Raw genomic sequence first — 25,223 nt, forward strand, 5'->3', positions numbered from 1 at the left:
GGGCTGTGCAACCCCTCCCCCCAAGCATTCAGACAGGACTGGGGATGGAAGACCAAAACTGACCTTCAAGGGTCCTATTAGCCAAACTTTTCCCATGGGCTGGGAAGGAGGGAAGGAGAGAGAGGGAGTCTACTCCTGCAGGTGGAAGCTCCATTCCATCTAAATCCACCTGTCTTTTAGCCACCAATATTTCTTTTTCTAACCATTCCCCTAAACCCAAAAAACATATCCTGAATTCAGTCCCCCACCACCACCAAGTACAGGTACTTGGGAAATTCATTAAATCCCATGAGATTGCAATGTTCTTGTAGGAGACTTCCGTGATGCCTTTGGTGAGATCTTGGTGGCCTCTTGGGAGACCTTGCAAAGTCTTCTGCTTTTCCTTTCCTTGTCTTGAAAGCAACTGGTATTTGCGGGGCTTCTCTTGCCTCTGAAGGACTGACCACTCACGCCTGGACAGGGAACTCCTAAGAGCTCTAGGGATTGCAGACGAGACCAGAAGAAACTTCCAGAAAGAGGCAGTGGTAAATCACAGGATCTTTCCCGTGTTTGCATGCCCTAGCAAGGTCACGGCAGAATGAAAACAGCAGACAAAGTTAACTCAGCCCTACCAGGCTGCTGCGGACAAGTAACTTGGAATTTAAAGCTAGTTGCAGTTTGAATGCTTTGTGGCAGGTTGCCATCTTTCATGCTGCATTAAGCATCTTTTGCAAGCCCAGTAAATGAGGAGCCCACTTTAGAATCGCAGGAAGAAGATCTGCCCCCCCCCCATGTCATGCAGTTAAGGAGAGGCTGAACCAAGAATGTCCCCAGGTGAGAAAACCGCAAAGTATTCAAGGCTAATATCTCTGCATCTTTTTTTTAAAGCCAGAGATCCTTTTGCAATGTAAGAAACTTCTGTAGCACTGAGGGAGCCAATGTTCACTAAACTTTCTGCCTGATTAGGCTGAAACATTTTTTCTTTCCTTCCTTCCTTCCTTCCTTCCTTCCTTCCTTCCTTCCTTCCATCCATCCATCTATCCATCCATCCATCCTTTTGGTCAGCTTCTTCCCTTCTGCTTTCGATTTTACTCCCTCCTGCTCAGGACAGTGTTTGAGAAGAGTCTTTATGTATTATTTATTTTATTCTATTACATGGAGAGGCTGCTCAACTCTCCAGACAACTGGCTCACAAAAAGGAAAGAGCAGTAAAAGAGAAGAAAAAGACCAAGCCACAAAGGCCACAGTTTCAAACAAAACGGCGAGGGACTCAGTGGCTGAGATTGTTGATCAGAAAAGTCGGCAGTTCAACAGTTTGAATCCCTAATATAGATCTCCTGCGTGAGCAGGGGGTTGGACCTCCAAAGTCCCTTCCATACGTGCTGGGAACAAGGGCAGGGGCGATGGGGAGGTCATATTTTAGCTTGCTCCCACCAGGCTGGCCAGTCAGCTTCAGTGTCCCCAGCCAGGTGCCCCGAAGAATCCGAAGCTGCTGAGCAAACGACAGCAGGAGACCAGAACTGAAAGGTATGGGAAAGGTTCATAAAGTGGGACTCCATTTCCAATCTGTTCCTACACATTTGGAAGAACCTGGCTGCATGCACAGCCTTCCCTCCCTTCCCCTCCCCATCTCTGGCTCCCGCCAGGGATAACACAAAGCAACAGGCATCTCCAGAGGCAGCTTCTCTGCTTCTCCAGGTCTTGCATTGCCAAAAGCTAAACCAAGACATAAAGCATAATTCTGGACAAGGCACTTTTCTGCCCTCACTCTCCATTTAATTACTCCAGAGTGACCTCTTGGTGGCATGCCAGTCATAAGTGATGCTGTGAGAGAGGCCCTTGTGTCGGATGGGTGTGCACAGCAGTAAATCCCCCAGACTCTATCGGAGAACAAAAGATGGCTTGTTTATGCAGTTGGAAATGTGACACAAATTCTCCCGCAGGATTATCTGCTACCAGCCTCCAGTATATAAACACTTGCAGAGTGCAGGATTTCTGGGCTGGCAGCCTTCCTCCCTTTTACTCTTCCTCTAGCAGGCAGGAATAATGTGATTATAAATCAGGTAGATCGGCCTTTCTGCTTAGAGAAAAGCTCACCTTCTCAGCTTCTCCAATCGCAGCTCACTTTCTCTTTATTTCTATCACAGGTAAACAAGCAAAAGTATAGATTTATCGTTTGTTTACAATGTAAAATATTTCCTCCTGCCAGATTGGAAATACTTTAGCTGGGAAACAACGATACCCACAGCAGCTATTTTCCAAAAGGGATTGAATTCATACCTCCTGCTAACCTATGATCGGTTTTATCAAGTTTTATTGACTAAGCCATAAGTAACGAGGTCTGCACTAAGCCTAGCCAAAACCATGCATAGCTGGGCAGGCTGTGGGACCCTCTTGGCAAGCAAAGTCTATTCTGGATGGGGAAATATATTTTTGACCGGTTCTGCGAACTTCTGTCTCCAACCCCTCCGCCTTTCTTCAGACTGAGTTCTGCAGCTGGAATGGGAGTGTCTAGTTTTTTGCATGTTGCCAACATTTTGCACATTGCAAATGTTTTTTGCACATTTGTTGCACATTCAGTTGGAAAGTGAGTCAAGGTGCAAAGGAGTTAGCCATGCACAGCCTATCAACTCTTGGGATATTTATGCCAACTCATCTACCCCATAATATGCTCTTGGCTCTTTCTGAGAGTCAATAAATTCTAGGGATCCCTCAAGTTCTTGCAAGATGGGCCTGGCTTTGTAGCACATCTCAATCAATTTCGTCCCAGAGGTCTTTTTTCAAGAGGCAACTGAACTCTCTCGGGTTTTTCTTGAAGATGTTTTGCTTCTCGTCCAAGAAGCTTCTTCAGTTGTAGTGGAATTCTGCACCATTCAGTAAGAACTGAAGAAGCTTCTTGGAGGAGAAACAAAACGCCTTCAAGGAAAAATAAGGGCCAGTTGCCTCTTGGAACAACATCTTCAAAGCAGGTTCTTTCTTGGGAGGATGGGTGCTTGTTTTTGTGGCAGAATCAAGAGGCCGTATTCCGCCCCCCCCTTCCCCTCTGTATATATATGCCGTATCCTCCAGGGGGAAAAAGAAAACAGGCCTCTACCACAGAGGCTGGTGCTGCTTAAAACACATTTCTTTACCTGAGCAGATTTGGAGTTGAAAAATAAAACCTCTTTATGCTCAGCCTGGCTTGCTTTTTTTCATGCCTCAGATTTGCTAGTGTTTTTTTTATTCTTATTATGGCTCCCCTGATGTGGAGAAGATTGGGATTCAAGTGAAAGACAAAGAAGCTTCTCCAAAAAGTCGGCTTTGAAAGGGCAAAAGGGGATGTTTTTGCAAGATTTCTTCCCTTGAAGAAACATTTCCCCCAGAAGCCATGCTCAAAACATTGCAGCTTTTATCCAAATGCTCTCCGGGAGCCGGTTTTTATTTTTATTTCATTTTTGCTGGTGTGTGTGTGTGTGTGTGTCTCTACTAAAATGACTTTTAATTCATCCAATTTCTCCTTTTTTTTAAAAAAAGGGGTGTGTTTTTTCCTTAACCAGCACGGTTGCATAATTAAATGCCTCTTGCCCGATGGGAATTCCGCTTTAAGTCATTTTTCCTCATTTTCTTCCCTGCAGTTTCCAGCACTTAGCAAATAGCCCGTTTTTTTGTAGTCAGGTGATTTGAATAATGGGAAGTTGGAATGTTTCCAAAAGTGCTTCCCCTCCCAGACCCCAGCAGCAAACGTGGCAAATCCAGAAGTGGCAGGAGAGCTGTGGCAAGAAATCATTTTTGAGTAGGCTTCAGATTGCCTTTCTTTTCTAGCATTTATTTTTAACAACTAATTTCATGCTTCCTCTTTTGGTTATTTTGATTTGTTTAATGCTCCTGCTTATTTTATTTATTTATTTATTTTTGCCGAGTGTATATTTTCTAAACTGAAGCCAACAATATGTTAAATAGTATAAAACTCTGCCCTTCTTTTCTGTGTCTCTCCGTTATCCTTTTCTACCCCTTTCTTTTATTTTTCAATTCTTGGACTGCAGACGTTATTCATCAATATAAATTGTATGTTTCTTTCTTCCCTCCTCGATGTCTTGGCAGGAAAGGAAAGGAAGCAGGCCACGGTCTTAGTTTTATCTCTAGTATGCTTTCAAATATGTTTTTATGGATGTTTTTATACTTATCTCTGAAAGTTAGCTGTAGATATTAAAAGAGACATAGCGGCTTTCTTAATAAGCATTCAGATTCCAGGCTCTTGATTGCCACTGGTGTTTCTGAGATCTGGGGGCAGGTTGTGTCTCCCAGAAACTGCTTCTTCATCATCATCATCATCATCATCATCTCAGGTTCTCCTTAACTCTGCTTTCCCACCTGGTTCGAGCACGTCAGCATGCTGGTTATCCTCTTGAACTGCGTCACCCTCGGGATGTTCCAGCCATGTCAGGATATCAGGTGCCAAACGGAAAGGTGCACAATCCTGGAGGTAAGAGAGACACGTCGCTTTGTTCATGTGGACTTGGACCTCGGCCTCTCGAGGTTTATGGGTTGGTCTTCAGCTACTCCTGAGCCTTGAGAGGTCTGCAGGTTGGGTGTGCCCTGGGAAGGGTCCTTCAAGGTCTAAGACCCCCAGGGGTGAAATGGAGGCTGAGGTTTAGGGCGAAGCTCGACCAAAGCACAAGGTCTGGGCCCATTCAACCCTCGGCTGGAACTCCTGGTCCTCTTTCTCTCCATTGTGCGGCCTTCTTCTTTTAATTCCAGGCATTTGATCACTTCATCTTCGTCTTCTTTGCTGTGGAGATGGTCATCAAGATGATCGCCCTGGGGATCTTTGGCCACAAATGTTATCTAGGAGACACCTGGAACCGCCTCGACTTCTTCATTGTCATTGCTGGGTCAGTAGACGGAACACTTCGGGGGGGGCTGCGTGGTTTCATTGCAGACCTTTCATGACCCAGCTAGGTAACATCCTCAGTGCTAGAAGAGAGAGGGGTTTCTGGAGAGGAGGAGGAGGAGGAGGACTGTGTAGTCCTTGATGTTTTCTGACCTGGGTTGTTTTCTTGCAGACATGTCATTACTCAATTAAGTAACACCATCAATGGTGTGAAAAACACTCCTGGCTTGATTGACAGCACTGAAGGGCCAAATTTGATGAATGGGCTGTGGATAGGGAGTGGGTGGGGTGAGTCCAGCTTCCTTTTAGTGCTCCTAAGGTTTTTTTTTTTTCCTGAAAGAAAGCATGATCTGCCCAATGTAGTCACCTGCTTTTACATTCCGAAAGGTTGACCAAAAATATTGCAGATGTAAGAAACCTGGTTAAGGTCCGACTGCCTCAGCCTGTGTTTCTTCCAGCCGAGGGGCCGACCCCGTCCTCTTCCTCACCTCTCGTGTTTCCTTCCTTCTTTCTCTCCCTCCCAGCATGATGGAATATTCTCTGGATGGACATAATGTCAGCCTTTCAGCCATCCGGACTGTGCGGGTTCTCAGGCCCTTACGAGCCATTAACAGGGTGCCAAGTAAGTCACAGCTTTTGGGGTGGGTGGGCTTCCTTGTGGGCAGAATGCATGGGGAGAATCCTGGGTACTGGGGTGTCAGACATCCAGAGCTTCATTTTGCAAAAGTCCTGTGAAATCCTGACCAGGTGAGCCTCCAAAATCCAGGCCTGTCTTAGCTCCAACTTGGGGGTTAACCCTCAGTCCAGGAAAAAGAATAGACTGACTTGAATGCTTTCATAAACCTCCCACCCCCCAACCCCTCCAAAGAAAAACCCAAGGCAACACAAGAGCCCTCCATGGAGAAGCTGAAGGAACAGACTCACATCAGGCCCTCTGGGTCCTCTTATTCAGCCAGGGCTCTTCACCCTGGTACTTTCCAGATGTTTGAGACCACAAACTCCATAATCCTTGGCCATCTCCATCTCCTCCCTCCCTCCCTCCAGTTTTCCTCCCTCCCTTCAGTTTTCCTCCCTCCCTCCCTCCATTCCTTTTCCATTTTCCTTCATTCCTCCCTCCCATTTCTCTCTCTCCCTCTCTTCAGTTTTCCTCCATCCCTCCCTCCCTCCCTCCCTCTCTTCCATTTTCCTTCCTCCCTCCCCTTTTCCTCCCTCCCTCCCTCCTCCCTTCCTTCCTGGTCTTCATTCTTTGTCTCATTCGTTGACCTTGAGAACTTATAATTTTCTTGGCCATCTTCATGTTTGTTTCTGTCTTTATGGATTACTCTGGAAAAGCTAATAAAACTATTAATGTCAGAAAGACAAGATGAATGCAGCCCACTTGGCCTGGAGGGGGCCATCCATTCCAACTCCCCCCAGCTGGGCTGCTCAGCAGCTGGCGTCCTTGACATCTCCCAGTCCCCAGGAAGTGCAAAAACGGGGGGGGGGGGGGCAAGGCATTTCCAGACAAAGCGAGGTGGCCCCCACCCCAGAGATAAAATTGATCAGCCTGCCAAGTCCATGACTGCTGGATCCCGGCATCCAACCCCCCCCTGCTGGACAGCAGGAATTCTGCCATTGCTAAAAGTTGGCACCTGATCAATGGGGAGAAGCAGCTGAGGGAGAAGACTTAGTCCTCCCCCTCCCCAAGGATCATGCTTCTCCTGACCCTTCCCTGAATATGCAGGAGAGCTCCGGAATAATAGAGTTGAAAGGGACCTTGGAGGGCTTCTAGTCCAACCCCTGCTCGAGCAGGGGACCCTGTACTATTTCAGACAAGCGCTTGTCCAATCTGTTCTTCAAAACCTCCTTCTCCCTGACCGGAAATTTCTCCTTAGATCTCGGTTGCTTCTCTCCTTGATTAATTCCCATCCCTTGTTTCTTTTTCCTGCCTTCAGGTCCTTTGGAGAATAGCTTGACTCCCTCTTCTTTTGGGCAACCCTTTGATATTGGGAGGGGCCCTCTAGTGTTCTAGATCTCCAGATGCCTAGTTCTGCATCATCTGGAATCCACTGGGTTCTGCTCAAATGGTTCTCCACTCCTCAGTGTGGTTGCCTGTGGAATGCATTTTGTCATTCGGGATCTTTCCAATGCCCCCCCCCACCTTCTGTCCCCCCCCTCCCGATTCCCCAAGAAGGTTGTCGGTTCTTCAAAGAGGCCCCCGGCAGCCCTTCAGCTCCCAAGCCAAAGCAGCCCTGCGTTTGCCTGCTTGGAGAGGTTCAAGTGAGCGTTAAGCCCCTTCCAGCTGTTTTTCTCTTCAATCCAATTTGGAAGCTAAGCCAACCCGTCGGATTCATTTCCTGGTTGGGCCCACTTGGCTTTGAGTGATTCTTAGCTGATATGCTAATACACCAGCAGCTCCTTGATTGCTTTTCATCCGAAATCCTATTTTGTTGAGAGCTGATGTAACAGACGAAGGAAAACAGCCCAGGTACTTGCCAGCAAAGCAGCATCAACGTTCTCTCGCATTGTCTGAAAAGCTTTTCACTGGAATCCAGTTATTGGGAATGGCCAACCCTCCCGGCGGCCTTGGCAAAGGGAGAAGCGCCAGTCTGAGCAGTTTCCCTGCATCCCCTTCCTACCAGCTCTAATGCCATTTGAGGAAGGCCGCTTGGAGTCTGGGACATTTGGATAAAATTCTCCCGAGGCTGCTGGAACTGGTTTACTGATGAGAAGTGGGAAGGAGGGAGGGAGGGAGGGACAGAGAGACAGAGACAGAAGTCCTGGCCTTGAGAGCTTGTGGGAGAATTTCTGGCCCTTGGACCCCTTAGGGTTTCTGAGCTGGGTTGTTTGCTCGCAGATGTCACTCAACTCAGTCCTAATAGACTGAGAGAAGGTGATCTAAATTCAGGCCCTTGGCAACAGGCAGCGGTTTACAATGGTTGCAGCACCCTGGGGCCATCGGATTGCCATTGATTACCTTCCCAGCCTGCTTCCAACAAGCAATGGGAGATCCTGGATTTGCTTAACAACTGTGTGCCTCACTTAACAACCACACTGACCGACTTCATAGAAAATGTCATGAAATCGGGCAGGACTCCGTTAGCAATAGAAATTATGTTTCCAACTGTGTCAAGTCAAGAGGACTTTCCGTACTCCCCACCGTTGTCACCAAATGCAGTGACAGGCTTCTAACACCTCCCTTTGGGGGTGAACATCTTTTGAGAAAGGCTCCTGTCTTCAAATGGACTAAAAAAGAATCTCTGGGCCACCAGATGAGGACCAACAGACCAACTCAGCTGAGGGCCGACTCAGTTGCTCCTCAGCTGGTGGCTCAGAGATTCTTTTTTAGGTAGGGCAAATTTTGGGCTGCAGCGATTTAGACGTCAGGAACAATCCACCTCATTGAAGATCATGGATCCCAAATGCTTCTCCCCCCGATCCAGAAGATCAAGGTCGTCTTGAGGAGGATGCCTCATCTGAGCCCCAGGGAGATCTTGGAGCAGCTTCTGAGGAACTTTTGGAAACGTCTGAATCTCAGAACATTTTCAGATATTGATTATTGCAGCTATAAAACCGAAATGCCTCTGAACAACATTGTTCCATCTTCTAATCTAAGCATGGCTTCCTATGACTGCGGAGTTTTTGTTCTATCTCTACCTCCCACTCAGGGGTGGGTTCCTACCAGCATTGGTACCAGTTTGCTTCATGCACGCCAGAAGTGCGTTGCTTGCGCCTGCACAGTTCACTGTAAATTGTCCTGCGCAAAGACCATGAAAAGCTAATAAAAACCATGCCGGCAAAGGCAGCGGAGGCCGAGGAACCGGTTCAAGGGTGTGGCCAGCCTGGGTCTCTGCCGGTTCTGCGACCCAGGCCAAATTACCACTACCGGTTCCCCCGGTTCTATGGGCGCCAAGGTGGAAGATGCCAAACTTTTAACCAGATGCCTTCAGGGGTCCTTTTATTGGGCTCCTGTCCCTGTTGGGACACAGTTATATCGAAGGAAGGTGGGAGAATCTTGATTACTGGAATAAAATGGGGGTTTACAGAATGGGCCCCGGAGTTGGAGGTATGCAACTATCCTATTCTGGGGAAGTAAAAGCAGCCAACCTCCTTGCCATCTTAATTGGAGTTTTTTCAGAGCGTTTGTTTGCAAGGCCCACCTAATTTGCTTTCTTCTGTTTTTCTCCGAGTTAGCAAAAGGGAGAGCAAAACTTATTCTAATCATCTAAGAGAACATTAGTACTACTATCCACATTAGCATCAGTGTTATCGGCCTTATGTTTATGCAAATCCGTAGCCTGCTTCATTATCTAGCTGAAGCCTGAAGCTCAGCTTGGTCTTCCAAACCAGAGCAGCGCTTTCTTTCCAGATGTCTTCAGGGATGCAGCCTAGGGCTAAGTTGGTTAGGGAGATGCCGGGTTCAACCCAGCGCAGCAGTTTCCTCTCAAGGAAGAAGTCATTTCCAGACCCCCTTTGATGGGAGGCTTAGCTCAAGGATCAGGCAGCCACGGAGCAGATCGACAGCAGTCGGACTGTGGGGATATAATGAATCTTAGATAGTATCTGTTATCCCCGTAATCCTTTCTGATCCCGCAATTCACAGCAAAGCCTTAACGTTTGCCGAGTTTCCTGAAGCTTCCCCCCCCCCCCATATAAACTGGATTCTGCCTGCGGCAGCCTGCCTACCTCCTTCCCACCCGTCTTATGGGTCTTATGCTGGCTGAAGGTGGCCTGCAGTTTGCCCACCCCCTACCCCCCAACGAAAGGCAGGGTGGAAGATGCCTCTGAACCACTCGGCTAATAACCAAACTCAGAGAGAGTCCCGATGGCTCTTCTCAGTCCATTATCTGCTAGGAAGCTGACAGTATTGATTAATAATTATTTCAGTTCAGGTGCATGTTGAGGTCATTTGATCTCAGGGTTGAGCTGTTCCACTTCTGATGGCCACTGGTTTAAGGTTTAATACCTTTTCTTTTGGATAATAGCTTAATGCAGATGCTTGAAGATGCCTGGATTTCAACTCTCGGAATTGCCCAGTCAGCCGGCTGGGGAATTCTGGGAGTGGAAGTCCACGCAGCTTCATGCTCTCAAGGTTGAGAAACACTGGCTTCATGTGTTTTGTTGCATTCCCTGTCTCACACAATGGACCCTTAAGTGGGGATGTCAGCCATAGAACTAGTTTAAAGATGAATCCATGGGTTATTGAACTCACGCTGTGGCTGGCCATCTATCTTTTGTGGATTTGATGAGGAAGCCATCTGGAAATTCGAAAGCCGTGGGCTAGACCCAGATGTCAATGGCACATCAGTAGAGAAAACTGTACAGGGAGAGTCTGTGAAGTCACCAGACGTTGTCCATGAGTCCAGCAAGTGGGTCAAGAAAACTGGCTGGCCTTAACTGATCTAGAAAGCCAAGTTGGGTTCCTAGGATGGGGGTCCATCAAAAATGTCCACAGTTGGAAGCTATAGTGAAGAGATTAAAAACCAGAAGAAGAGACACCCCTCTTCCGTGTCTTGCCAGGAGAACCATCTGGACATGGAGCCACTAACTGGACTTGAAGGAGCTTTTATCCTTAGCGCTCCATTCCTAGTCCGCGTTCTCTAACCAAGACCCCAGCCAGCCCCCAGAACGGACAGAGACCCCCGGACCTCTCCCTGAAAGCCCCATGCAGATGTTTTCCTGGAGGAAGCAGCCTCCTCTGGCTGGATCTGTGTCCCAGTTTGGCCAAAGGCATCCCTCCTCCTCACACCCCCTTTCTCCTCTCTCCACAGGTATGCGCATTCTTGTCACCCTGCTTCTAGACACTCTGCCTATGTTAGGCAACGTCCTCCTCTTGTGTTTCTTTGTCTTTTTCATCTTTGGCATCGTGGGGGTGCAGCTCTGGGCCGGGCTGCTGAGGAACAGGTGTTTCCTGGATTCCCACATTCAAAGGTAAGTTTTCCAAAGTTGACCCTTTCCCTCCCTCTTCTCGCACCAGCCCTACAGTTGCTAGAGCAGGCAGCCGATTCTGCCCGTCACCAAGCAACTGCAAATAGTTGCTTTAATATAATCTTGGCTTTTTGCTGATAAAGGAGGAGGAGGAGGAGGAGGAGGAGGAGGAGGAGGAGGAGGAGGAGGAGGAGGAGGAGGAGGAGGAGGAGGAGGAGGAGGAGGAGGGAGCATGCTCCAGGGATTTTCTGCCTGAGGTTTTAAAATAAGTCGAGGTGGCTTCGAACACAATTCCTCTTCCCATGGAGAAGGTGGAGGGGGGGGAGACCTCGAAAACCTGTACTGGCTGCAGCATCTGCCTTATCTTGCTCTTCTCCCAGAGCGTCAGCATCACAGAATCCCCCAGAAAAGGAGACGTGGGCTTGGGTGGCTGATAAGAGCCATTTGGGATCCAACACCCTTGTCTGTTGACCTTAGTGCGAAATACTGTTCAGGTTGCCAACTAGATAAGAACTAGAGTTCCTGCCGTTGAATCTGAAGTCAATGCTGTTGAGGGTTCCAGAAACCAGTTGGGGCAGCCAAATAGTGGGACTTTGGTCATTTATCCCTCTCCCCATTTTACTTATTTATTAAATTTATAGGCTGCCCATCTTGAGTTAGCTAAACCACTAATAGAATGGGAAAGAGGTAACAAGGAAAGAAGGTGGAAGGCAATGCACAGAGTTATACATACACACATCTACGCATTCACACACTGCCCCACCCAAAAAGAGGGAGGTAAATTAACTTAAATCAATGGAAGTATCTATCCAACTTCACCATCAGAGTTATTATTTATTGCATCTAGAAGTTGTGGGTACTCCATTGAAAGTTTTTCAGAAGAGATCGGGGGGCCATTGGTCTGAAATGGTGCAGGGGTTCCTGCCTGAGTGGGAGTTGGACTAAACGACCTCCAAGGTCATTCCAGCTTCTGCTATTCTGCTATTACAAGAATCAACCATGTCTGGAGGCTGGAGATGGGAGTACAAATTCTTTCAATTGCCTTGAGCCAGACCTGGAAACCAGGAACCAGTCCTGGAGCTATATCTGTTGATTTTACCCTGGTTTACTCTGATTTGATTGCAATCCTTCAGCACTGCAAGAATCCCCTAATATAGGTTCTCCCCCACCCACCCCCGGAGCCTAAGATAGAACAGAATAATAAAGTTGGAAGGGACCTGGGAGGTAGGGGAGATTTAAAAGAGGACCCCAGAAATGGAGAATTGTTTTCCAATATTGCACCACAAAATAGGATGACCATTGGCAATGCTCTTATTCTGGGTGGGAAGAAAGTGCAACAATGGGAGGGGTCTACAAAGACAGCTAAGGAAAAGGGGGCCCTCCGCACAGGGCTGGGCAACCGGGGGCCAAAAAGACTCTGCCTATTTCTGAAATTCAAAAGCCAGGTCTGATCAAAGCAAAGGAAAGGTTAGAAAACAAGTCACCCACTCCTTAGCAATTAAAACCTGCCACTATCTCTGCCAAGCAGCCAACCCAATTCCAGCGCAATTAAAAAAAGATTCGAGATAAGTCTTCAGCAGCGGTGCATTTCTCTCTTCTTGCAACCCAAAAGAGGTCCTTCCCTTGACAGAGGTGCCAAGGGAGAGATTTTATTTAAAAAATGCACAGCCCAGAAAGGAAGAACTTAGGGGGGGGGGGCGGGGGAGTGTTCAAGGATGAGTTGGACATGACCATGAAAACGCCCGAAGGAAAGGTCCGGGTCCCTTGGCGCTTGGGTTGGCCAAACTCTTCATTCCAGCACTCGGGCAGCCTCTCCCACCTTTCTTGTGGCTGTGAACTCCATAGGCTAATCATTGCTCTGGGAATTGGCCTTTCCTAGGGCAGCTATCCAATCCTTTCCTCCCGTCCTTCCATGAAATGACAAGAAACTTCTAGAAGAGAATATTTATAGCTCAGTCGGACTGTGGGGTCCTTGGTGCTCTCTGAGCATCGTCGTTTTCTTGCGGACATTTCGTGATCCCTCTGGGTCAGGGATGGCAAACCTTTTCAGCACTGAGGGCCAAAAAGGTCACATGTTTGAATTTTTCCCACTTGCCTGAACTCTAATTTCATATCTGCATCCAGCAGGAATTCATGTTTTAGGTACCAAAATATTATCTGAGTCTTAACCATCTCTTGCTTTATTCCCCCGCCCCCCCCCCACCCTTTCCTTCCTTCTCCTTCTCAAGGACACACAACCTGACTTTCCTGCATAAGTACTACCGGCCAGAAGAGGGGGAGGAAAACCCCTTCATCTGTTCGTCCCTCCGAGATAACGGCATGCAGAAGTGCTCCAGCATCCCCAACCGGAAGGAGTACAAGATGGACTGCACCTTAACCATGGACGCTTACAATCCGCAATTGGACTCGCTGGACTTAGGTGCCCGCAACGCCTGCATAAACTGGAACCAGTATTACAACGTTTGCAGGACGGGGGACTTCAACCCGCACAACGGAGCTATTAATTTTGATAATATTGGCTATGCTTGGATAGCTATTTTTCAGGTAAGGAGTTTTCTTTTGTGGATTGCAACAGAGGGTTTGAGATGACCAGCGGCCAGGGGGTGGAATTATCTTCAAGGATGCTGAACGAGATGCTTCCTCTGCCCTGGGAGGGCCAGCAAAGCAAAATAACTTCAGTCCTTGTTTTATTGTTGCAAACTAACAAGAGCCTGCTGCAAGTTGCAGTAGTACACAAGTAACTAAAATAATACGATGAGAAATGTTTTCTTGCAGAGACCCAGTTAGGGAACGTCATTGGTGCAAGGAAGAGGAGGGGGAGGAGGAGGACTGTGGGGTCCCTGGTGCTCTCTGAGCTTGGTGGTTTTCTTGCAGACGTTTCATGACCCAACTAGGCAACATCATCAGTGCTAGAAGGGAGTGAGGTTTGTGGAGAGGAGGAGGAGGAGGAGGAGGAGGAGGAGGAGGAGGAGGAGGAGGAGGAGGAGGAGGAGGAGGAGGAGGAGAACTGTGGGGTCCCTGGTGCTCTCTGAGCTTGGTTGTTTTCTTGTGGACATTTCATGACCCATCTAGGGAACATCATCAGTGCTGGAACAAATGCCTGCAAGAAAGCAGCCCAGGTCAGAGAGCACCAAGGAGCCCATGAGGGTGTCCCCAAAGCAGGAAGGTAACTATCCAAAGATTGAACTGCAGCTTTTGAAAAGCTGCTGCTCACCTTGAGCTGAAAGGAGGGGGCAGGGAATCCCAGGCCCTCATCACCCCTTCTGCCCCCCTCCAAATCATGCACCCTTCTTGTGCATTTATGGTGTCATGGGCTCTCGGCCGTGATTCATTCTAAAAGCAACTCCTGGTACAATTGATGGGAAGTAATTCTATTCTGCCATGAAAGAGAGAAGAGGGGACCTAAATTAACAGTGAAATATTTCAGGTCCTTCCAAGAAGCTACGGAGGCAGGAAATGGCCGGGACTCCGCTTATTGCTGACCCCTTTCGCGAGGTGCATTGCCCACCTCATTATATTATCATGTCAATTGTTGGCAGGAGTAAATAAGGAGGTAAATGAAGCGTTCAGTGCATCACCCGGGATGCTGAGTGGCGTCGCACTCTGGAGTTCTCCCAGTTGGAACTGCAATCGCTGAGTCTTAATGCTGCAAGATTCTTGCCTCGTGGGAATGAGCTTCGCCTTTCCCCTTCAAAAGGGGGGTGGGGGGAGGGCATGGCCCTGACCCTTGTGGCACAGCTAACCTGGGCCAGGCTGAGTCCCACAGCAGGCACAGCACGGACCAAACGCTGCACATCCGGTAGGAGAAGCCAGATCTTCAGAATCCATGGAGGAAGCCAAGGTTGGGAGCTTCACTGGTCTTGCTCCTCCTTTCTTTCTCCGGCTGGGCAGATCATGAGCCTCCAAGGCAGGGAGTTCAGCTTCCTTCTGTCAAAAGAAGTTATCAAAATCCTGCCGTGACAGCAGCTTTAATATTATTTGGGATTTCGTTTTCTGGCGCCTCTTCTCTCATCTGCTCCTCTTCCCCCCTCAACAGCTTCAGGAAAGAGAGGGAAGATGAATGGAGGTTGTCTTCCCTCCAACATGTTTTTCTCAGTGAGTCGGCCTTGGATTTTCACCCAGGATTTTCTATCAGCAGGGAAGAAATTCCATCTTCCACCAAGAGAAGGCCAAGGAAGTGTCTTTAGCAGGGCTTGATTGAGCCATGAAGGGAGATGCCTTCCAACAAAATACTCTTTGGAACACAATGTTCTTCCTGCGATCCCGTGGTTCTCCCGCCTGTTTCAAGCAAATTCTCTTTTAGAATTCTACACAATTCACCCAGGGTTCAGCTTATTCCAGGAGGCATCATCCCTGCAATTCTTTGTGGCTCTCAAATGCAGTCACCTTGGGACCAGGGGAGGCTTAGTCTGAGACAGGCAAAATTGCTTCTCGGTTTTTGGGGCAGGGCATGGTTCTCTGCCCCACAATTTGTGGGAATAAGGCAATGTCCCAACAATGTCTTGCCGTTTCGGCAGTGTTCAGAAGATTTCCCCAGTTGCTTTGAGGGATGGACGCAGAGCTCCAGAAATGATGAGACATCCAGCAATAATCTGATTTGATTCGGGCTCCAGATCAACAGCAGGAGGAAAGCTCCTTCTTCTTAAAGCCCATCCAGAGGAAAAAATGGATGAGGCTCTCTTGCATTTCAGCAGAAAGGGTTGGAATTTGCAGGAACTCCAGAATGTTATGGAAAGAGAATTCCTACCAGTTTGCCCCTCCAGGAGGACTGATCCTCCATCCAAAGAATTATCTGGCTGGCTTGGCCCTCCTCTTGGATATTTCTCTTCTTCTTCCCCCATCTTCCTTCCTGGATCTTGTAGGCAGAGTTTTGGGTCTGCCAATCAGCCCCAATGCTTCTCGGCTGGCAAAGGGGCCCTGGCATCTGGAGATAGGAAAATGAATAGACACAGAGAGCCCCCGTGCCAGTCAGGCCTGGGAGACCATCTCTCCAGTGGAATGGAGGGTCTCACGCTTACCAATTACACAAAAGGGTTCAAAGCAGATCTCCTTCGCCCCCTCAATCCAGTGGAATATTGCCAGTGGCTTGTCTAAGGAAACCGTTCCAAATCTCGGCTTCTTGTTTTCCGCCATCCACTCTGCATTGCTGGCTTGATGTGCTCACCCACCACCAAACCATGAATTCCATTTTCCTGCCCGCCACAGCGCAGCAAATGCTGAGGCTAATTACTATGATAAATCAAGCCTCATGAATATGTAATGAAGCACAATTTATTTTCCATTACTACAATTGCAGTTGATCAATGTTTTTTGGGCTGTGAAGTTTCTGGGCAAATCGTCTCTCAGACGTCTGTGGACAGAGAAACAGGAGCAGTCGCTGCTCCACCAGTTTTCACCAAGGAAAGGAAGAGTTTGACCACAGCTTTTAGGAAAGTCAGCGCATCCTTAGAATCCCCCGTCCCTCTTTCTTTCCTTGGAACTTTTTGACAGGATGGGAGGGAGGGAGGGAGGGAGGGAGGGAGGGAGGGAAGGAAGGAAGGAAGGAAGGAAGGAAGGAAGGAAGGAAGGAAGGAAGGAAGGGAGTCAGAAATTTGCCTTTTGAAAAATTGATCTAGAACCAGAAAATTAAATATACTTTAGAGAGTAAAATGATAAGCCTTGAAGAGATAAAAGAATAATTCTTCCAATGGGAATTCTTTCATGTCTCCCAGATGAGACAGTTTCCTTCCTGGGCTTTTGGGCCAGACTGGGAGTTCATTTGGCACATCCTGCAAGAGAAAGTTGCCACTTTTCAAGAATTCCAACTGGTTTCCTCAACGCAAAAGGGAAAAATCAGGGCCTCCCTATAAATGACGGAAGCATCTGTTTTATTCATGAGAGGATCACGCAAATCCACATATCACTTTAAGAGGTCACAGCACTGCATTGCTTGGAATCCTCTGGCCGGCCCTAATGCTGCCTTCGCTCAGCATGATTCACACCTCACATCAAAGGAACCCACAGCCCACTAAGCCCTACAAAGAAAGACCAAGCCAAAACAATTGCAACAAAACTAAGCTTTTTGTAAAATCGCAACTCCTCCAGCTTCACCTGAGCTGCAAAGCATCTGGTGTGGACAGAGTCCATGAATTACATTCCAGAGGGACTGAAACAAGATCTTGAGCGCATCTCCATGAGCGCCACCAAGTCCACCATGCAGGAAGAGAAACTTCTGCAGGCCAGGAAACAGATCCTGCACGCCTGATTCTCTCCCCGTATTTTTTCCTCCCTGAAACTCAGCGTAGCCCCACATGTGAACGGGGGGGGGGGGGGAGGAGAGAAACCCCAGAGTTTTATTCTCACTTATTTGCTTTCCCTGAATTCCGCTCTCCCACCAAGGAAGCCTTCTCCGTCTCCCATGTCCTGGGGGTCCCTCAGCTCGTTCTTCTTTGGGGTGCCTGGAGAGAAGCAGCCACCTGTTTCTGCAGCTGTTCCAGCAGAGTGACGGGAAACCCATCCTAGGAAGACGTGGCATGGTGACAGAAGGGAAAGTCTGGCGTGGGACCAAGGTGTGCCGGCAGTGCCTCGGTTTCCCTTACAAGATGCCCCCCAGTTCTGGATTCCCAGCACAGCTCTGCAGAGGAGGAGGAGGAGGAGGAGGAGGAGGAGGAGGAGGAGGAGGAGGAGGAGGAGGAGGAGGAGGAGGAGGAGGAGGAGGAAGAGGAGGAGGAGGAGGAGGCCTCAGGACTGCCCAGCTGCTCCCAAGTTGAGGTGCCAAGACAGGAGACGGGCAACTGGCCAGGTTCCATCTTTTCCTTTTGCAGCAAGCCAGAAGGACCTTGACGTGATGGCGGCTGAGACATCTTTCAAGCCCTTCTCTCTCGTACCCTTCTCTCCCACGCCACCCTTGCTGTGAAACTCACCTTCTTAGACGCGCCTGGAGACGTTATTGCAGATGAGCTGCCCTCTCTGAGGGGATTCTCTCTGGGGGCGACTTCCAAGAAAGCATGCAGGGCTCTGCCCTTTGGGGGTTGATAAGGGGTGTCTTAATGGCTTATCAGGAGAGGTCCAATGGATCAGGCCATGAATAGATGGGAATAATGTCACAAGCCAGTATCTTGTTTCCAATTGTGGCTAACCAGATGCTTCTGGGGAAGCCCACAAGGAGGAAACAAGGGGCACATTCTTCTCTGTGGGTCTCCTCCCCACTACCAGCGTTCAGATGGACCATCTTTGAGCCTGGAGGGATCCTTCCAGTGAGCCACCAGCTGAATCCCTCTCAGGAATTGTCCGAGCTCCCTTTTACAGCAGTCTGAAACCAGGGTTCCCCGTGGGATGTTGAGTTCCTTGCGTTAGTTGATTCTACGGTATCTGGAGAAGAGTTTCTTTAGGAGAGAACCTCCATTTGAGAGAGTTTCTTCAGGAGACAAATTGTGATGGCGCAGTGGTTGGAGTGCAGTACTGCAGGCTCCTTCTGCTGACTGCCGGCTGACTGCAATTTGGCAGGTCAAATCTCACCAGACTCAAAGATGACTCAGCCTTCCATCCTTCAGAGGTGGATAAAATGAGGACCCAAATTGTTTGGGGGGCAATATGCTGACTCTGTAAATCGCTTAGAGAGGTCTGTAAAAGCACTGTGAAGCTGGATATAAGTCTAAGTGCTATTTGAGGCTGTTCAGTTCCACCTTGGGCCAGGAAAATGCCTTGCTGCCTGGTACATGGCTTACGACTCACATATGTGGCTGTTTGACAATCCTGAAGTCTCTGCTCTGTCTTCATCCCTGGTCAAGAAGTGACCACTTGACTGAAGCATTGTGAGATTAGCTTCTCAGTCCAGATGAAGTCAACCGAGTGCCACGATCCAAACTTAATCCAGCTGAAGTTCTCAAGATCTTCCAATGTTGACTGAGAGCACCAGCGTTTTGCTCCAAAGGCGTCTCCAGGAAAGGCTACCTGGCATCTCTCCCTCCTTCTTGCAGTTTGGACCATAGAGTGGTGGTGGAGGCTCTGTGCAACCAGGCTGTGCCTCAGCACAAGGATTGGGTCAAGGAGTGACTTTCCTCTTTGCTTCTGGGTCTCTGCAAGGTGGGAATGAAAGAAAATCACGATGGGGCTCACAATGTTGGGTTTGATGCTTCGCCTTCTTTTATGTGCTTTCTCCATGTGCCATTGTGGCGCCATCTTGATTGTTTCACCACAACCTTCAGGCATGTCCACCTTCAGGTTTCAACCCAACTTGCTTCTTGTGGCGTTAATTAAGTCTTGGGTTCTTTTCTCCCGTAGCAAGAAGACAATGGGAAGCTCAAGTAGCGTGCCGTGGCTTTGCCGTGTAATTAAAACATCCTTCCCCTTGTTCAGACATTTAGCGGTGACAGCAGCAAGGACAATTATGCAACATTCATGCACGCTGCTGAGCCAGTGGAAAAGAAAGCCTTCATGGCGTATTTCAGGCCATTTATGGCCTCGGTGGAAGGCAAATTCTGCACTCAGAAAAGGGAGGGAGAGGGGATAAATCATAACCATCCTGAGACTTTGTGAATCACTAGAAAGCTTCTACTTCAAGCCTTGCATGTAGAAAGCTAGCACTCCTTCCTTGTAGCTTGGCCTCCTTGCTTCACGTAGGTTGATTTTGACCCAAGGAAAGCCTTGAAAATGGAAATATATCCCTCCCCACATGATCTCAAGTGTTGAACCTGGCTCAGCTTCTCCAAAGACAGACCTGAAGGTGGTCTCAACATATCTTCTTAGTTGTTCTTCTCAGTTCATTGCTTCCAAGTTTTGTATTCCATCAAAATGAAGAAACCCGTGCCGTGGAAGGAAAAATGGGGCAAAGTGGGGGAAACAGAAGAGCTCTCATTATTGCAATGACAGCCCCACAGAGAAAGGCTCTTCCTTTCAGGCGCCAGCAAATCTTCACCAACCAGCTGTGCCCCTCTGTGTGTGTGTGTGTGTGTGTGTGTGTTTGTGTGTGTGTCTGTATGTGTGAGTGCTTGCATGCATGCAAGAATAACTAAACACCAACAGACTTTGATGTTAATCTTTATATTTTCCTTTCTTGAGTTGGCGTCACTTTGGATAATCTCTTTGGTTCCTTCCTGTCTTGGGAGAGCAGAGAACGGGGCATCTGATTAAACTGCAGAGCTTGGAGTTTTTTTGCAGGAGAACAAGCACATCGGGTGCTAGAGCAGATCATTTTTATGGACGGCAGGAGGTGAAGCCTTCATGGGCCCCCCACTTTCTCCCTTTTGTTTTTGAGAAAAGTTAAATTCTCAGCTTATTGGGTTTCGGGATGGACGGGGCTTCATTCTGATGGAGAGGAACCACTGGGGAGGGGATGAAGTTGGCAATTCGTGCAGTCCGCAGACTGCCTAATTATATCCATGCACTGGGAGCAAGTTGAATCCAGTGGAAGGTTCTGGAAGTGACAAGCCAGAGAGATCCCGGCCTTGGGATTCCCCTTCAGCCTCTTCTGCCAGCTCAAATGGCCATCAGAGCAATGAGGGAGGAAATGACCCACCGATCCATCTTTGGCAGAGCTCTGCTTGCCTTCACTTGAGGGGGACGAGAGTCACTGCCGCCTGTGTTCTCCGTCCTCACAAGGACTCTGTGTGAGCTGAATAAATGTTGAAAGGTGGGTGCAGGGAGGGGGGGAGAGCAAGGAGGGGTTGGAAGAACAGAAAGGAGAAGAATCCAGAAAAGCCCCCAAGGGGGGAAAATATCCATGTACCTTTTGAGTTTTTTGCTTCTTAACTGGTCACTGATGATGCTCTTAATGCGTTTCTCTCGTCTCTGCTTTCCCCTACAGGTTATAACCCTGGAAGGATGGGTTGACATCATGTATTATGTCATGGACGCTCACTCTTTTTACAATTTTATATATTTTATACTACTTATAATAGTAAGTAAGGGGAGGGACAGGGGGCTGTCCCTCAGGTGAACCCTTAACAAAGGGGACCTTGGCAGGATGGGGGGCCAGGCAAAGGACCCTTTGAGGCGAGGCATCTGCAAGGTTGGGGCATCCAAGATTCAAGATGGTGGCAATGACTGTACAATCATTGCACAGCTGTATGACCCCCACTTTTTTAAAATCACCCTTTCTGTCCAGGTCAATGATCTCCTCATAACATCTGCTGCAGCTGTGGAAAGCTGCAAACCTCTTCCAAGTCCAAATGTCCTCGTGGCTAGACTATCCCTAAATTCCCAAAACCAGGTTTCCCATAACCAAGACGTGCACGATAGTCTTCGATGTTGTAATTCCTGAAAATCTACTCTCAACACTTTGAATGGTAGCAGCTTGTCTGAAGCACATCCAAGGTTCCAGCCCATGTGAAATCTGCCAAGTGGGCCATTAACAACTTCCACTAGCAATAACACACACACACACACACACACACACATACACAGTCTTTATGTCTGCATTAAGCTTTCCGTCATGGTGGTTTACATTAAGAAGCTAAGAGGGAAGTTCTTTCACATCAGCGGAGTAGCACAAGAGAGAAGCAGACGGGATTTTCTTGGCAGTATCTCTGACTTCTCCTGGCTCCAAATATCCCAGCACTTTTGTCCAGCAAAGGCCCTATTTTCACTGGGTGGCCAGTTTAGCCCCAGTTCTGCCTTGGCCAGACCCTCCTTGGAGGCCTGCCTCCTGGGGTGGGCACCAACATTCCCAAAGGAGAATAGAGCAATAGTTCTGAGGAGGACCAACACGATGCAAAGATCTTCAGCTGGTGATGTAGAGTGACATTTGGGAATGGGGGAGGCCACATTCCTTGGATACATTAGGGGTAGGAATAGGAATCAGTTGTGTGTGTGTGTGTGTGTGTGTTGGGGGGGTGCTGATTTCAGACTATTTAAAGAGGATGAGTCGTGTTGCAGTAAAAAGGATAGGCAGTCTGAAGTGCACGAAAAAATCAGGTTCTGGATTAGGCTCTTGAACTAACTCAGGGATGTCGGAGGAGGGGCAAAACCCCCAATGACCACCTGATTGAATCCCCACTCCTATTTTACAAGTACCCCTCTTGGTGGTCCTTTTTGGCTGACTATCAGCTTTTAACACTCCTCCTCAATCTAAATCAGAGATGTTCAACCTTGGGAACTTTAAGACTTGTGGACTTCAACTCCCAGAATTCTTCAAAGACCCCATTGATAGATCTCTTCAAAGTTCCATTGGTCCTGAATATGTTTTTACTTATGTAAGAAAAGTTAATGAAAAGAAGACTCCATTGCCAGTGGTGTTTTCCAGAGCACCAGCAGTTGGCCATCCTTAAAATTTCCCTTTCAGGAAGAAGAAGAAAAAAGTTGCCGTTATAGTTACATTTGTTGAGTTCACTCAAGGTGCCTTTCTTGGATGTTCCAAAGGTGTTTTTTCCCAAAAGACCTCTGGACTTCCTTTGTTTTTCCTTGAAGATATTTCACTTCTCATTCAAAGAAGTTCTGAAGCTTCTTGGATAAGAAGCGAAACGTCTTCAATGAAAAATCTAAGAAAGCACCTTTGGGACAACCATGACCTGCATGACTGGGAATCTCCATAGACACTTTCCTTGGGTCACTCTTTTTCCTTGATTGCCCATTAGGTCAGCCCAAGACACCCAGTCATGAAGAGTTGACCAAGGTCAACTTTAGCCCAGCTCTGCCTTGGTGTTCTATCTCAGCCATTTGTCCTTCGGTGGGTGTGGGGTGAGCACGGCCAGTCGCCTCCATCTTCAAGTGCTCTCTGTCTTCTTTTGGCTCTCCCAGGTCGGTTCTTTCTTCATGATTAACTTGTGCCTGGTTGTGATAGCAACACAGTTTTCTGAAACCAAACAGCGGGAGAACCAGCTGATGCAAGAGCAGCGAGCCCGCTACCTCTCCAATGACAGCACAATCGCCAGCTTCTCCGAGCCGGGGAGCTGCTATGAAGAGCTCCTCAAATACATCTGCCACATTTTCAGGAAAGTCAAACGGAGGGCCCTGCGCCTCTACAACAATTGGCAAAGCAAGCGGAGGAAAAAAGTCAACCCCAACAACGGTGGAGACGATGTTCAGGGCCACCAGAGTGGCAAGCGGCGCATCACATCCATCCATCACTTGATCCACCATCACCACCACCACCATCACCACTACCACATCAGCAACGGGAGTCCCCAAGGGCCAAGGGCCAACCCAGGGATTTGTGACCTGGAGTTGGATGTCATGAAGCCTGGAAGCCAGCTGATGCTTCCTCCATCTTCACCCAGCCACCCAAGTGGTGGAGCTGCAGATACAGAGTCCATCCACAGTATCTACCATGCCGACTGCCACGTGGAAGGGACCTCAGTGAAATGCAAGTCTTCCAGCATTGCTGCAGGTAGCAAAGCTGCCAATCACGGCAACATGAACTACCCCACCATCTTGCCTTCTCCGGCAAACAAAGCCAGTGTCCCTCCCGTGTCCAAAGGGAAGAAAAATGAAGGTAGTGAGGCGACCTCTCCCATGCCCATGGTCAGCAGCCCAGCCCATCTGAATGCAGATTGCTATGGGAAGCTCCATCATCTAGTGGGAGAACGTGGTAAGAAAAATGGTTTCAATGACCTAATTTAGTCTCAGTATCCAAAGCAGAGATCCCAAAAGGTTAGGGATAAAAGCCCAGTAGAAGATCTCTGCTGGTACAGTAGAAGGTCTTGTCCAGGTTCAATCTCACCACCGCAGATCCCCTCTGAATCTGGAGCTTCTACTACAAACTCCAAACATTTGAAAGCCACCAACCTCCACAGTCGACTGAACAATAGGACATTGTCTTCCAGTACTCATGGCCTTGACACTGAGTAGACACCAGAAGACCAACCCCCCTCCCCAGAGATGTTTAAAGGCACTTCATAGGGTTACTCCTTACTCAAATGGTAGCCGTGCTTGTAGACATCTTTGCTTTCTGTTTGGTTTGCACTTTGGTTTCTGTTGGACCTACCCAAGTCCTCAAGTTCCTAACATTCTCCTTCCATTGCAGGCCTTTGCCGGACCTCCAGCATTTTGTCTGGCTTGAATGTACCGTGTCCTCTGCCAGGGCCTCAAGCCAACAGCTTGAGCTGCGAGCTGCAAAACTGTCCATTCTGCGCCAGTATCCTGGAGGATCCTGAGTTTGAGTTCAGCGAGGCAGACAGCTATGAGTCAGGAGAGGACAACAACGGGGTCTACGAGTTCACCCAGGATGTAAAACACGGGGACTTACGGGACCAGATCCAGCAACAGAGGAACAAGAAAAAGAAGAAAAGGAAACCAGCCAAGGAGAGGAACAAGATAATCAAGCTCTGGAAGGCCTTTGGCAACAAGCTGAAACGGATCGTGGAGAGCAAGTACTTCAACCGTGGGATCATGATCGCCATCCTCATCAATACATTGAGCATGGGCATTGAGTACCATGAACAGGTAAGGAGTAGGTTGGCTTAGCTGGTCAAACGCAGGAGAGGCCATTGTCTAATCTCATACTTAAAGAACACATAGTCTTGCTTAAGAGAAGGATCCTCTTCTCTTCCTCATGGTTGTGTGAAGACCTACAACTCTTCCAGAATAACCTTTCATAACTTCTCCTGGAAGAAAATAAATAATTTGCTTTTCGGGGGTCTGAGAAGTTCTATATATCTTTTTTTTTAAAAATTAAGGAGAAGCCCAAACTGTTCACACTAAGGTTGGGAATGCTGTGGTATCAAATGTCTTAAAGGTGAAGACACCAGGTCCCAGATGCTGGCATCTCATGAAGGACAGCTGGCTGGCAGGGGATGACTCATCCCTGAAACACAGTGGGGTCATTGTGGCCAGACAAAGCTGCCCTTCCTTTTGTCTGCAGTTTTGGGAGAGAGTTGGAATTCACTTGATGTGAAATCTTCCCCTCGGCTTCCAACTTCTTTGTCTTTTCTGGAGGAGATGCAAGGAAAAGCCCACGCATCAGGGATCTTTCTGTGAATGATAGGCAATCACTGTCTTGAGCAACCAACCAGTTTGGGTCTTCTGAAGACCTCACCGAAGGCAAAGACAGTTGGGGGAGAGAGGATACAAGAAGGCAATGTGTCTTTGCAAGAAGGGAAGAAGTTAAAGTGGTGAACGAGGACTGAGGAGACCTGGATGAAGTCCACCCTGATCTTCAGAAGCTGCGTGGATGATCCTGGCCCATCTCTTCTCTCACAGAGCACCCTACTTCATGAGGTTAATGTGGGGCTGAAATAAGAGGGGGAAGCTGGTGCATCTAGGAATCCCCCACTCCCTGAAAGGCAAGTGGGACATTTCTCAAACCTCAGAATTCCCTTTAGCTGAGCTTCACGTAAGGTTAACGATCCAGTAATTAGTCACTGGCTAGGAGTCCTCGTGAGCTTTGTGGTTGATCCAGGATAGCTTCTGTGCAGCCTCCCACAACTGAAGGTCTGATTAACACAAGACTTTTGCACAAATTCAGAGGCGGAAAAGGGTATTGAACTCATCAGCTTTTATTTCTCCCACCTTGAGCCCCCCTGCTTTTCTTTGGAGAGTAGGATGTGGGATG

At 48.3% G+C, this 25,223-nt stretch overlaps 1 protein-coding gene across 2 annotated transcripts in view; it reads left to right on the forward strand.

The window, feature by feature from the left end:
• Window positions 1-4,125: 4,125 nt before the first annotated feature.
• LOC309398791 (voltage-dependent T-type calcium channel subunit alpha-1H-like) overlaps window positions 4,126-25,223 on the forward strand; it is a 59,893-nt gene continuing 38,795 nt past the window's right edge. For both annotated transcript variants that reach the window (XM_081966001.1, XM_081966002.1), the window contains exons 1-8: window positions 4,126-4,441; window positions 4,717-4,850; window positions 5,374-5,471; window positions 10,600-10,759; window positions 12,985-13,300; window positions 20,541-20,633; window positions 22,472-23,261; window positions 23,697-24,115. In XM_081966001.1, the coding sequence (XP_081822127.1) occupies window positions 4,349-4,441; window positions 4,717-4,850; window positions 5,374-5,471; window positions 10,600-10,759; window positions 12,985-13,300; window positions 20,541-20,633; window positions 22,472-23,261; window positions 23,697-24,115 (2,103 nt within the window). In that variant the 5' untranslated portion in view covers window positions 4,126-4,348. The remainder of the gene's footprint in view (window positions 4,442-4,716; window positions 4,851-5,373; window positions 5,472-10,599; window positions 10,760-12,984; window positions 13,301-20,540; window positions 20,634-22,471; window positions 23,262-23,696; window positions 24,116-25,223) is intronic.

This window comes from Natrix helvetica, assembly GCF_964273705.1.
Source record: "Natrix helvetica genome assembly, chromosome: 13".
NCBI classification, from domain to species: Eukaryota; Metazoa; Chordata; class Lepidosauria; order Squamata; family Natricidae; genus Natrix; species Natrix helvetica.